Genomic DNA, 14366 nt, shown 5'->3' with positions numbered 1-14366 from the left:
GAAATCTTCCATTTGCCTTGGATACTGGTAATATAAAAAGACTGAATTTGTTACATTTACATTTAAAATGGCTTTTTTTTTTTCTTTTTAAATCTTGGATAAGCTATCTCAGAGCTACAGTTCCTAAGAGGAGGATCTTGTTTCATGACATAATAAAAGCCAGTGTCAGGCGAGATAGCAACTGAATCCCTAATTAAGAGACAGGATACTCTAAGCTTTAACATGAGCCTCTTGAAGTAAGTATCCAAAGCACCTTTACGTCCAAAACATTAAGCTCTCGATTAAACAAGTATAAAGTACTTTTGATGATAATTAAAGATGAGCTTCAGTCAAAATACTGGCTTTATGCTAGGGCCAAACTAAATCTTGGATTTGATCCCTCATTATCATTTGTTTTGACACATTCTGATCAGAATGGATCAGGGTGGTTCTATTAATAACCATCTCAAGTGCTTTACTTGTTGCACCTAAGATGGCACAATCAGTCAAAGTATCCCTGGTATCCCTCAAATCCTCCTTAAAAATAACTAGCAGTTGGTGAAGTGGGGAGCAGAGGAATATTGCTCATCTGAACTGTACCTGAGCAATCTGGAAATGAATACTGATGCAGAAGAGAGATGGGTGACAGATCAGTTGGAAAGAAGCCTTCGTAGGGAGCAGTGGGAGGTGGGGTGAGCTCTTTCTATATTGCAATCTGCTTCTTCTAAGGGCAGAATAAATACTGGGGGGAAAAGAAGACAGTGTAGATGGCATCAAAGGAAGTTTGACACGCTTTAAAGCTTCAGTGTTTTTAATGAGGTTTACTCCAGTAAAATGTAGAATCACCTGATAAGTAGATGACCCTGTGCTTGGCAGAGTTCAAAGCCAGAACTGCAGGCAGTCCTAATCACTGCATTTCTTTTCTTTTTTCCTTTTTACAGATCTTCAGAACTGGACCAGATCAGCTTTAGTGCTCTCTCAATGGTAGAAGCCTGAGGATGGTTGAAAGGAAAGGATGTACCACAGCAGTCTGTCATCAGTGCAACTTCCAGCTATCTTTGTAGTTAACAGACTGCAGTGGATTTTTTTTTCTCCTCATGAATTTACCTAATCACTTTCTAAATCCTGTTTCATGCAATACTGTGAGAATAATCATCTAATTTTGGTCTCTAAGACAAGAAATACAAAAACAATAGGAGGCCCAGGAAAGAATGAAATTTTGCCAACAGATATTACAAAAACAGGCAACAATTACAACATATTGACGAAGAAAATTACTAAAACCACTCATTATAAAATAACCCAGCATTTCCTGCTGTGAAAATGAATTTGTTATTTAGACCACATCACTGTTTTTGAAAAATCACCACCTGTAATTGCTTTTCTAAGCTTGTGACAAGGGCATTTCTCTTTTGGTGTCATGATGTCAAATTAAAAGTGTGCCTTTTCAACTGGTAACACTGTTTAGGGTTAAATAACAAATCTTTCCGAACTCTTTACTCAAAAATTTTTGTATCAGTTATGAATGAGAAGAAAAAAACACAAATGTTTCTAGGATGTCACCAGTCTTTGCCTAGCAGTGAGAAATTCACTGTGAAGTTATGCTTCTTGTTCTCTACTACAAAACCAACTTTTATGTATTTTGCAATCCTCGTCCACTATTTCTGCTGTAATCTCTTGCAAAATGTTGAAAATTTAAAGCTCTACACTCACATGTTTATTGCCCTACAATCTGATTTACCAATTAAAAGAATATGCCCAGGATTTTCTGAGTGTTTTTCTTGCCTACATATAGGTGAAATATTCCCTTTAACAAATAATTCTCACATTAAAAAAAATAAAAACAAACAACCATGCACATCAGGTCTAACTTATGCATGTGCAGCATCCTATTTAATAATTTACAGCTGTGCAAAGAACAAGCAGGTGAGTATATTCCATACAGCTGTGTAACCAGAGTGGAGACTGAATGACTGCATGCACCTTTCTATTTATCCAGGCCTCCAGAAAATGCAAACAGTAATTTCTAAACTGAAGCCAAAGCCATAAATGCCTTGAGACCCTTTCCAGATGGTACGGAGATGAACCCTTTTTCCCCGTCACATGACATGATTTTGTTTTCTCTCTCGAATCATTTCAATCCAACCTAATGTTATACAACATTTTTGCATGCCCTTTTTGCACTCGTGTTAATAATGTTTGCTGCTAATTCTGATATTCTGTCCTTGTCATTGAAAATGCTGAAACCCATCCAATTCTTGCTTCATAACGTGCCTCCAAGATTACACAGCTCTTGATAAAAACGTTCCTGGGAAAGGATAAAAGTGATTACTGAGCTCAGTGCTTCAGATTTTAAGCTGCCATCAGGTGCATAAAATGTGCCAATTTTTCTCTTCTGCTTGTTTAACAGAGGAAAAAGCTCAAATGAAACACCTGAAAAAGGTTGTTTTTTTTTTAACCTGATGTTCCTCCTGACCCCAAACTAAAGCTGCTATTGCCTCTCTGAATATATTATTCCTTTCCTGAAAAGCCATTTAGTTGCAAATTCAAAAACTTTCTTACTGCATATGCCTGTATTAGCCATGGTAAAGGCCTGTAACAGAGCAGAGCCAATTCTGTACTAATGACCTCTCTGGTATTTCTATAGAAATGCTCTGTTAAACACCCAGGCATTTCAACTTCCAGTCACAAGACCTATAAAAAATTCATACACTGAATCTCTAGTTTCAAACCACAGCTCTGCATCATTAAGAGCTTTTCAATCCTCCCACCCCATAGACATTATGCAAGAAGGGGGGAGGGAGGCTTTATCCTCCCAGCACTTAAATTTCACATTTTCTTCTCCTGTCTGCGATTTCAACTGGCTCTGTTGGTAAAAATGTGTGAGCTAAGGAGCACAGAAACAGGTTCATGTCTCATCACCACCGACAGAGCTTGAGAACACTTCGCGTTTCGAGATTCGCCCCCAACTTCTCTCATCAGCAAAGGGGCTTCTAAGGAATCCCGGCACCTCCGTGCACCTCGAGCTCTCTCCAGTGGGATTTCACTCAGAACCCACCAGCCAGCTGCTCGTCTCCGAACACCGCCCCTGGCCGACAGCCCCGTCCCATCCCCCGACAGCCGCCCGCCCCGCATCCATTCCCAGCGCCCCGTTGCCATTCCCGTTCCTCCCACTCCCGCGCATGCGCACGCCGTACAGTGACGCCATACCGCCCGGCACCGTGACGCTCCCTACGGGACCTTCCCTTCTCCGCCAATAGCATCGCGCGGAGGGCGGGCCGGCCCCGCCCCCTACGCCCCTGCCGCCGCCGCCGCCGCTGCCGCCGGGCCGCCGCGGGGTGGACCCGGATGAGGCGGCGGCACGCGAGGAGCGGGGGCCCGGCAGCCGGCAGCCTCGGGCCGTTAAGCGCGGGGCCGTGAGGGGAGGGAGGCGCGCCGGGGGGTGAGGATGCTGCCAGTGTACGCCATCCTGCTCTCGGCGCTGGCCGGCTGTCTCCTCACGCTGCTGCTGCAGCTGCTGCTCCTCTATAGGAAAGCCCCGCAGCCCCCCGGGGGGACCGGAGCCGACGACGGCCTCGTCTACGCCCGAGTCGCGGCCGGCCGCAGCCTGAAGGACTATCTGCGTGGCACCGAGCCCGCGGGCGGACAGGCGGCCCCGGAGCCGGCCCCGGCCTCGGCCCCCGCCGCCTCAGCTCCTTCGGCGGGCCCGGAGCCCGGCACCAAGCCGGCCCAGCAGCCCGAGCCCGGCCCGGAGCCTACGTCCAGCGAGGAGACGTGCCATTTCCTCAACGCCATCTTCCTCTTCCTCTTCAGGGAGCTCCGGGACACGGCCTTAGTGAGGAACTGGGTGACCAAAAAGATCAAAGTGGAGTTCGAGGAGCTGCTGCAGACCAAGATGACGGGGAAGGTGTTGGAGGGGTTGAGCCTTCGGGACGTGTATCTGGGCAACGTCCTGCCCGTCTTCAAGGCCGTCCGGCTCATCCGGCCCGTGGTGAGCAGCGAGGAGGGCTGTCCCGAGGAGCTGGGCTTTGAGGTGGACCTGGAGTACAACGGCGGCTTCCATCTGGCCATCGACGCGGACCTGGTCTTTGGCAAGTCGGCCTACCTCTTTGTCAAGCTGTCCCGGGTGATGGGCAAGCTGAAGCTGGTCTTCACCCGCCTGCCCTTCACGCACTGGTACTTCTCCTTCATGGATGACCCCCTGATTGTCTTCGAAGTCAAGTCCCAGTTTGAAGGGAGGCCCATGCCTCAGCTCACTTCCATCATTGTCAATCAGTTCAAGAAGGTTATCAAGCGCAAGCACACCCTACCCAATTACAAAATCAGGTAAGAGGTGGCCTGTGCCCAGAATATTACTTGGGAAGGGGCGTGTTGGAGTTGGTGTTATGTTCTTAGTAGGTAAAGAGAGACTTCTGTCAGTATTTCTGCATTTGGGGCGCTTGTGCATCACTTATTGATAAAGCTTTCTATAAAGTTAAGCTTGGATTTACAATTGCAACAGGTGGAAAAAGCCATCGCACTGTGAGACTGTGACAAGCCTCAAAATACATAGGACTAAGTGCTAGAAACAGGTGCTGGGAATTCTTGGATCCTGTCAGGTGTCTGACAACAGGACTGTGATCACCTTTGGGAAGGGCTGAAGGTTGGCTCTGTGGGACAGCATATGGCTTGGGGGTGGCCGCCTTCTGCTGCTAAGCCTCCTTGGCCAGAGCTGTGGCTGATGCTCGTCCAGAGAGACGAGGGTTTTGTTGCTTAATGTGAGACAGGAATAAGCCCACTCTCTAGGGAATATTTCTGGAATCACATGATAAGCAGTGTCCTCCTCCTTCTGGTTCACTTTATTTCCTCATAACTTTGGTGAAATGTACAAGTTGATAGGGGTAGGGGATGTGTTGCGACTGTTGTGGTGAAGCTTCAGGGAACTTCTTGGGTTTTTTTGTTTGTTGTTTTTCTTTTCTTTTGAGGCTGAAACATTTTCTCTCTGTGAAGGCAGATGCTGCAGCACATAAAATGCAAAGTTCAGGGATGTTTCTGTAGTACAAGTGGCAGGTGGCATCATTTTGATTCCACCTTGAGTTCTGATTTGAAAAATCGATACTGCCTTGCCTCTGTCAAGGTATACAATGTTCCCCTTATCTCAAGTATCTTAACACTGGTAGGATATGATGTTTCCTTTCTCTCTGGTTCACTATTTGTCGTTCTTGTTAGGTATTCAGGAAGGATTTTTGTTTACTACATTCCTCTCCAATAAGCCTTTTCTCTGAGATTCCTCTGGCATGAGTAACTGAAAATGTCTGTTTGAAGTGTAATTAGCAGTGTCATAATTTTTAAAGCCTTTTCAGCTGGTTCTTCTACAAGCTAATTTAGAAGGGTTCTCACCAAGGTGGATGTGTGAAATATCCAAAATTTGAAAGTCTCTAAAGGGCAGTAAGTAGTTTCTTAAAGTAATGCTGTGCTCCTTTGAGATTTCAGGGTACTGAATTGCTGTCTGGAAGGCCCTGGGCAGCAGTGAAACTGTCGAGCAAGGTTGCTTCCATCCTTTTACCATTTTGGAAAGAGACTAAAGCTGCTAAATGTTGAAAAGAGCCCAAAGGAGAGGCTGGGAGAGCACAGCCTCAGTGACAGTGAGCGTTCTCAGCATACCTAGAAGGAGCAAGTAGAGGAAATAATCTTTATGCTCTCCAGACAAATTTCTAGCCTATTTGTGGAAGCAATGATGATGTGCTCTTCCCCTTAGCAGCAGAAGAAAGGCTTCTTTGCTTTTCCTTTGGGAGATTCATCTGGACAGCAGGGCTTTGTTTTTGTCTGGATGTAGGGGATTGTCAATATATTTCTCAAATGTTCTGCAGCATTTGGCATATGGGAGCCACTGGCATGTTAAAGAGACTGGAGGGGAGAAAGGGAAGAAGCAGAGCTCAGTGTTTGGGCCAGAAATGAGAAGAGTGTATGAAGACAGGAGCTAACTGACACTAAGAACAACACAAGACACATAAATGGTTATAAAACTAAGAAGAGTTAACTTATTTTAGAACATTCTCTTTAACTTGTCAGGAGTTGGGAATTTGAGAGTGCTTGAAGGGAAAGCACTGTCACAGCTGATTCTCACCCTGGATAGTTGGCTTGTTTTACAGGGTGGCAGATGTTCAGTGGTGCCCATCCCATGTTTGGTGCTTTGGTCCTTTACATTTTATTTCATGTTCTGAGTATGAAATTCTGACCCACTGTTTTGCAACAGGGGGGAAGGCAGGAGACTGAGCTTAATGCCTGTTAATGAAATTACCTTAAGTAAGGAAGACTGGGTCATTGGCATTCTGACTGTTTAGAACTCTGCCTTTGACATTTGCTAGTGGGACTGCAGAGCCATTCCTTCATGGGGACCTTTAGGCTCATTATCCGTGAACCTTCCGGCTGTCCACATGCACCCAGCATTTTGTGGAGCATATTGTATCAGTTAGTTTAGCTAGGTCCCTAGACAGCAGAAGAAACTAACAGATAAGTAGTGACAGTGCACTCTTATGTGATGGTATAGTTGAGAATTAAAGCATTCAGGCTTATGTGATATAGAGAACTGATTTGGAAAATCTAGTTCCCTATTAAAAAGATGCAGAACTTGGTATTTTTAATAGATGTATTTACATGGCTAATGTATTCTTAGAAATATTCCTTACCAAAGAGTGCAAAGAAGTCAGGACAGTTTCACAACTGCTTTATAACCTGCTACCTTACTTAAAACTTAACAATTTCTCATATACTGGGAATGTGCTTGTCCTCTCTCCATTCTTTTCGTATGGTCTATATGCTTCTTGTTTAGAACCTGGTGCTTGCTTCTGTGTGTAGTTCAAAGCTCTTGCTCAAATAACTGTAAATAAATCTTTGAATAGCACTAATTACAACCCTGTAAACAAAAGCAATTAGAGTGTAGGGAGTTCTCTTTCCAGCTGGTTAAAAGGGTTTGTTATCCTGATAGACTCCAGATTGAGTCCACAAAGGAGTTTTAACTTTAAGATGATAAGTGGTGTTAAAATTAAAAAGATGCCATTTTTGCTGCCTTCTTTATTAGGCAACTTTTAGAGAGTTGTTGCTGATGAATGACTTGAGAACTTCTGCCAGTAGTTGATTTTTTTAACGCTCTGTAAATAAGTTACAGTAAGACAGATCCCCCTTCTTGTGTTATTTAATTGTAGAATATTATCTAGAAAAAGCATATGTGTATTTTGTCTTCGCATACATAGCGGATGTCTCCTTTTGTTGCCTTCCCAGATATGTACCAATATTTAGGCAACAAAGCAGTGATTACCAATACCATCTTCCTCCATATCATCCACTGCCAGGAGTGCATTGCACACAGCTGCAGTGTGAATGGGAGTGAGACCTCGTGCACTCCTGATGCACTGGGGATCTCTGGGGGGAGGCAATGTAGAACACTGTGTCTCAGAACTCACTTAGCGTAGCATGTACAAGTTTCTCTATCAAAGCAATTGTCTACTAATTGAAGAAGGAGGGATGCAGTTTGTCTAAACAAATAAGTAGTGATTTGTGTTTTATTCTAATAGTGTGTAATCTCTTTGCTTTGGCTCTTGAAGAAACGTATTTATATCTGGCAAACGCTCATTTTGAAGCTATTGCCATTCAGTGCAGAGCAGCTATCTCATATGGTAGGGGCTGGTTGCATTCCTAGAAGCGAGGCTGCCAATAAAATTCAGTGAATAGTAGGGTGGGTTTTATTTTTTCAGTCATTGTTGGTGAAGGGTCTGTGCAATTCACTTGGAAATAGCAAGAATTATTACTGTTCTATAGCTAACTTCAATGTTTTTGTCGCTTTGCTATAGAAATATGAGCAGCTTGCTTTTCTGAAACCCGTGATCTGTTAGAGAAGCATCTTGTACAGAAGTGTTCTTCCTTTTCTTCCAATACATGTGAGCTTTGGTTCACTCTTGAGAAAGGAGATAATCGCAGATCTGCCACTTACCACCAGCTGGGTTCTGCCATCCCAGGATCTCTGCTACTGGCACTCTCTGGATCCAGTGAGTCGTACCCACCAGCACACTTTGACCCATCGCTGGGTTTTTTATGTCGGCTTCTTTTGCTACAGATGCTGATAGATGCCAGTTACCAGCATACAGAGTTTATTGAGCAGACTGAACCCAAGCTGTCATTTCTCATAGTATGCCCTCAAACAGTTCTGCAGAAGTAGTACCACAGACATTTTTTTTTATGCTGGTTTTGACTTCTATATTGTGTCCATTTAATAGTAGGCTAAAGTGGTTAATGCTGGGCTGTGGTCACTAGCATTGCCATAGCACACTTAGTGTTTAGAGGCAGATAGCAAGGACTGTTTCAAGTGTCTGCCTTCTTGATTGTGCTTCTGGAGGTGTTACAGGTTCACTTCTTAGTTCTCTAATGAGCTTACCCTTGCTCATTAACCTGCTTATTCGTGGCAACGTTGATATTTCATGCCAGGTGTGTAGTTTCACTAATTACACTGTATTCAGAAGCCTGTTCTTGAGTCAGCTATAGTACTGTTGATTTGTACAGGTTCTGATTTTCTTGTGCCAGGAGCTCTGGTTCTTTCTTCATTTTGGTTATTTTTTGTGTGTGTGGTTTTTTTGGGGCTTTTTGTTTATTTGTTTTTGGCTCTAGACAACTGAAATACACATTTCTGTAATACACAGGAAGAGTTTAGTATCTATAAAGGGAAAGGAGGAAGTACTTGCAATTTCCCTCCAAAAGTGAATTTCAAAGTATTTCCCCATCAGTGATGTCAAAATTCTGGCAGCCGCTGTTTTCCCCTGAGTTTAAGGTCTTTCAAGTTCATCCATTTAGATCCTAAGCAGCTTAGGTATTGTCAGAGCAGTGGGGGAGTTCTGTGTATTTTAAGAACACTTTGTATCTCTATTCTGTATAGTAAAAAAGGAACTCTAACATTTCTGTGTGGATATAAGGTTGTTTGAGAGAGTGCATTTAGCTTTAATTTAATGCATGCTGTCAGAGTGGAGTTGCTCTTTCTTCAGAAGTAATCTCACAAAGGATTACTTCAACATTTTTATGTTTGATATTAATTAAGTGACCACCTGAAGTCTTTTCCAATGTGAATGATCCTTTCGGCTGGTCATTTGCAGTATAATTAGTTACGCTAAATAGTTTTCTGCATTGTTCATAAGCTGGAGCTCTATTGAATATCAGTGGCAAGAACCATTAGACAAACTTATTTTAATTTACTATTACAGAATGCAAGTTGAGGGTTACACAGCAGTTTCTTATTTTTGGCAAAACTGAAGCTGAGAAGTAATGCAAGTAGCTATTGATTATGGAATGTTTCTTACAATAGAGATGACTTCATAATTTGGCAGCAGAGGTATTGGAAGAAGTATAAAATTAAATATACCTATATTATCCATAAGATGAAGTTATTCTACCCAGAAATATGCATAGTGAGCATTTCTGGTTTAAGAAATTAGCTGTAGTAGAAATACCTACTTTATAGCTTCTGCAAAGTTAGAGCGTGTGGAGGTTCTTTTCCAGAGTGGATTTGTGCTGTAGGTGTGCTATGAACCTCTTCCACCAATTAGATATGTAGGGTTGCACCTATTTGAATGATGTTTTCATTCTGTTAGAAGAATTATTGTACTGTTAATATATCACGGTGCCCCTGCCCACTCTAAGCAGAAAAATAAAAAAAGAGCCCTTTTTTTAAACTGCAAAACCAAATGATAGAAAAGCATTGTGGTGATGTGGGTTTTCAGATTGTTCCAGAGAGGTGATGTTCTAAATGACGCCAGCACAGAGACTTGTGCTGCTGCTGACAGATTGGTGATAATTGGGATCAGTAGATCTGTCTGTAGACAGCAGTTTCATGCTTGGAAGATTATCTTTGTAGTGCATGGACAAGTAATTATTTATTTGTACAGAACATAGAGAAGTAGATCTGCTGTTAAGCTGACACATAGTAAACAAACCTGAGGCCTGGAACCTTAACTGTGCTGTTTTCTTCTTCAAAGTGCTGCAGGTACAGAAGGGAGCTGTGTACAGTACTGAGCTTTTGTGCCTTCACTTGGGCACTGGGTCTCCCTCAGAGGTCGTGTCCTGAGGATCAAGCTGATGTTGCTGCCCAGCGAGAAGGAGCACATTTCTTTTGTATTCAGCTGTTGGTTAAAATTACTTTATTTGACTGTCATAATATTTTACATTTTTTCTTAATGAAAGATGAAATACAAAGATTGAAAGTACCACTGTAAAGGTAATTTATTTCAAAGCAAATATCAGTCACACAGGAGTTGCAGTACCGAACTATAAGCATTTAACCCACCTCTGAGTTGGGATGTGAGCCAGGCAGGGAGGGATGGTCAAGCACTGGGGCTGGGTTGTACTGAATTGCCTTCAGTTTCTGTGCTCTTAGATTTCCGTAGATAGGTAAGAGCCTGGGGAAGTTCAACAGGCTGCAGTGGCAGCAATGTAACTGTGCTGCTCCAGCCGGTGGGAAGGCTGGGCTCCGGCTGCTGCTGGAGCTGCTAGTCCTTTCATGCTATGGGGTTTCAAAAGGAAACTGCTTGTTCTACATTCCTGCACAGATTGCCTCAAGTCACCCAGTGTGCTCCTGTGTTTACAGTTCATGTTCATGCTTGTTTGATTTAAAACTCTTTCCACATTTGACTATTCTTGATATTGTAGGAAACTTTATATTTAGAACTGCTACTGGGATTAATAAGCTTTATTGCTAAAATGTGTATGAAGGGGACAATGTTACATATGTATGTGATTTGTTAATTTAATGGATAAGCTGTGCCATCCTGATCTCTAAAATACATCAATGGCTGTAATACAAAACCATTTGCATGGTGATCTCAAACATGCACTGTTGCCGCATGAATATCACTACTTTGTTTGTAACAGTGGGTAAGTTTGCATTTTGGAAATGAGTGTGGCTGCCAGTTTGCATGGCAGAGGCTTGGGGTCATTATTTTGTACAAGCATTCCTCAGGGTGACGGTGACATACTGAGTGTGCAACTGGGGCATTCTTCAATGGGGATGTTTCTGCTATAGTCACTGAGCTTCTAGTTAAAAACTTGCTGCTGGCATGGTGTGCATCTCAGTTCAGAGACACAAGGAAGATCCATACAAGTTTTGGAAATGTTTCTTGTCGTTATTTAACTTTACTGTATAAAGATGGCAGTAATTTCAATAGCCGAATAAATCTAGGCTAAAATACAGACCATACTCCAAAATGCTCTGTGTGAGATGAGAGAGAGGCTTTTCAACTCTGAGTTGGACTCCAGAGGGCTGCTTTTTTTCTTGGCTACTTTTTTTCTTTATTGTGCAGCTGCTGTAATTTATTTTAGCCTTAGAACTACGTGGGAACAGCTTACCTCTATAATTTATTGATTGCACTGTTCAGCTTGTAGCTACGCTGTTGTTCAGCAGGATGGTCTGTGAGGAGCAGTGCACTCAGCCCTCTCCATTAAAGCTTATTTGTCTAATGGAAATCATTGCTGTGCTAGAACTCCAGTATTGTTTTCATGTTTCCAAAGGCTTATCTGATATTGTAAAAATCTGTCTGCAAAAAAAGAGGATATTGCAGAGATCAGCAGATGATAGAGTTAATCGAACTGTTACGCGTGCTCAGGGACTGTAGTTAACTGCCAGATATGACTAGCATAAAGTCATATTTGGACAATCAGAAAAGGTTTTTCTTAGAAGAAATTTTGTGTTTGTTGAAGTATAAAACTTGCCAAGGCAATTTGAGATGAAATTTAAAAAACACTTTAAAATATTGGGCAGAAAGTGAGAAATAATTGGTGGATGTCTAATGGGAAACACAGTACTGTATTTGTATCTTTTCCTTCACCTCATCTTAATGCTAAGCCTCAGTGAATTTTCCTACATCAGTTTTAAACATCAACATAGTTCTCTAAAATGCCCGTTCAGAAGGAAATGGGTACAGGTATTATGGTCTGCTTTTATAATGGCACTAAGTACAAGATTATACTTTGGCACATGGAACAAAGATGTTGGTGTAACAAATAAATGATTCTGCAAACTTTGAAACCTACCCTGCCAGATAGACTTTTACACTGTGCTTTAAATATAAACGCTAAAGTAGGCTTTTACATGAATTGCAGTTGTGTAGTAAATGAGCTAAAGCATCATTCCTGCTTGCCTTAGCTAAAATAGGATGAGTGGATGTTGAAGATCATAGTCTTGCAGTGACATGATAGAAGCCTTCATGGAATTGTTTGAATCACTGCTGTGAATGATCTGGTGTGGTGAACACTTCCAAAGCAATTGAACAGGGGAAATGATGCAGTCTGGTTCTGGAAATTTCACAACAGCTTGTTGGGTTTTGTTGTTGTTTTGTTTTCCTGAATAATTCTGTGTACTTCAGGCAATATGGCAGAATAAACAAAACAAAACTTCTGAGGTTGCCAAGCAAAGAGCCCAGTGGGTTACAAGGGGAGGTGGGGTGGGAACAGCAGTGTTTGTCAGTAGTATTGTTTTAAAACAATAGCACAAAAACTGAGATTTTTCTGTTCTTTTGAAAGAAGAGCAAATTAGAGAAAATACCCACATTCATTATGGACGTGCTGGGAGAAGGTTATGGTAATTGGAGCAGCTGCTTCTTCCAGAGGTAATCACAAGTCACAGCTAATGTGCCATGAGTGGTGCAGGGTTTGTAAGGTGCAGGAATCCCTACTGATAATTCATTCTTGCACCCCTTTTCTGCACATGGTCATCAGCAGCAGTGCTGCGGGGCACATCCAGATGAGACAGCTGTATTATTTGGGCTGCTTTGCTTACAGCAAGGGCTCATTTCTAATCTGCTCTCAGTCACACATCTCCCCAAGCAGAACTGTCCCTAGCTGGCAAATATGCTTGACGGTGTGCCCTCCCCACTGCCACTGTCCAGGGCTGTGGCTGAAATGGGTCCTTGGTTGCTGCTGTTTGCAATAGATTTTTTAAGGTGCACCTCAGTCATCTCAGCTTAGCAAAAGTGTACTGTTGGTTGGAGCTAGGCTAGCTTCAACACTTCAGAAGACATGCAGGGTGTAAATGGGACCATCGTCAGTGCTGTCAGAAGTGACTAGATCAATGTAAATTGAGGAGAAACTTTGATACTTCATATATTTTTTAAAGCTAAATGGAGAGCAGAGTTAAACCTTGCAAGCTATGATATCTAGAATTCAAAATAAACACAAAGAGTTTTTCCACTTTTGGTTTTTGGCTCTTGGAGGCCGCCTTCAGAGTGAAAGATGATTTTCTGGCCTCTCCAAGAGCTGCCTGAGAGGGTGTCAGTAGTTTTCACGTGGGCTGGTGTTTAGGGCAGAGGACCAGAACTCTCCATTTCAGTGGGCAAGTCATGCTCTGAGTTAGGATTTCTATTTGAACACCAACATCGTTTCCTTCTGACCAGAGCTGCACAGAAATGGTGTTTGTAGAGAGGCTTGAGACCTGGGAGAGTATGTTCTTGAAGTGGGAAAATGCTGGCGTTTTGCTAGCAATGCTTAGTGGAACCAGTCTCTATCTGATTGAAAGTGCAGAGTTCTGGAGTGTCTTTGCTTTGTTTTCATTTGATTGCTTCCTGCTGTTGTTGTTGCTGTTCTTAAATGCCTAAAAGCTGCTTGTTGGAATGGCTGCTGAAGCACACCTGCATCTCTCCACCTCTGGTGGAGATGAGCATGTTGGGCACCTTCTGTGTCCCACATATTGCAGAGCCACCGCTCAGCCTTCCTGGTTAGGTGGCTGTCTGTGTCCTGTCTCACAGTGACAATTATGTTCTTTCTCATAGTTTGAACCAACAGATGGCTTAATTAAGTGTAATTTGAAACAAAATGTAACGAAGCCATAAAAAAAAAATCTCCGCAGGAACATGAAAACTCAGGGAAATGAAACAGTTGTTGGCTACATTTACAGAACTTGGAGTTTGGGAAAATATTTTTGAGATGTGAAGAAATCTGTACGTGATCAAATTTATGGGCTAGGAATGTAAATTTTGATAAGGCTGATTTGAAATTTATCTTTGCCTGTGGCTTTTTCGATACAGAGAGCAACAGCAAGGCTTTCTTTGCCATATCTACGATGACTTCTGTCATATAAGCTGGAAAAGAAATCTACCTTTTGTTTTTTCTTCTGAAGAGAGCTGCTTGAATATATATTTGTATTTATATATATGTGTGTGTGGATATATATATATATATATTTTCAATCAGCCATTGTAGAGTGTGTCTTACAGTTTTAAGTATTCCTTTTAAATGTCTGATTTGAGGCACTTTGGGGATGCTGATACCACTGTAAGGAAGAAGACTGGTCGAAATGTGTGAAATGTATCTGAAGGAAAAAATCCTTCCAACCTGAACTCTTCCAAAAAAATAGATTTCTTCTGATTTTTGAGGTC

General features: G+C 42.3%; 1 protein-coding gene across 1 annotated transcript in view; it reads left to right on the top strand.

Moving 5' to 3' along the window:
• Nucleotides 1–3313: 3313 nt before the first annotated feature.
• The window catches only part of PDZD8 (PDZ domain containing 8), a 49493-nt gene continuing 38440 nt past the window's right edge, over nucleotides 3314–14366 (top strand). Inside the window, exon 1 of the mRNA XM_048945381.1 lies at nucleotides 3314–4305. Coding sequence (XP_048801338.1) covers nucleotides 3428–4305 — 878 coding nt within the window. The 5' untranslated portion in view covers nucleotides 3314–3427. The remainder of the gene's footprint in view (nucleotides 4306–14366) is intronic.

This window comes from Lagopus muta, chromosome 5 (genome assembly GCF_023343835.1).
Source record: "Lagopus muta isolate bLagMut1 chromosome 5, bLagMut1 primary, whole genome shotgun sequence".
Lineage (NCBI taxonomy): Eukaryota > Metazoa > Chordata > Aves > Galliformes > Phasianidae > Lagopus > Lagopus muta.
The sequence above is the reverse complement of the archived record's forward strand: the minus strand, read 5'-3'. Positions and strand labels throughout refer to the sequence as shown.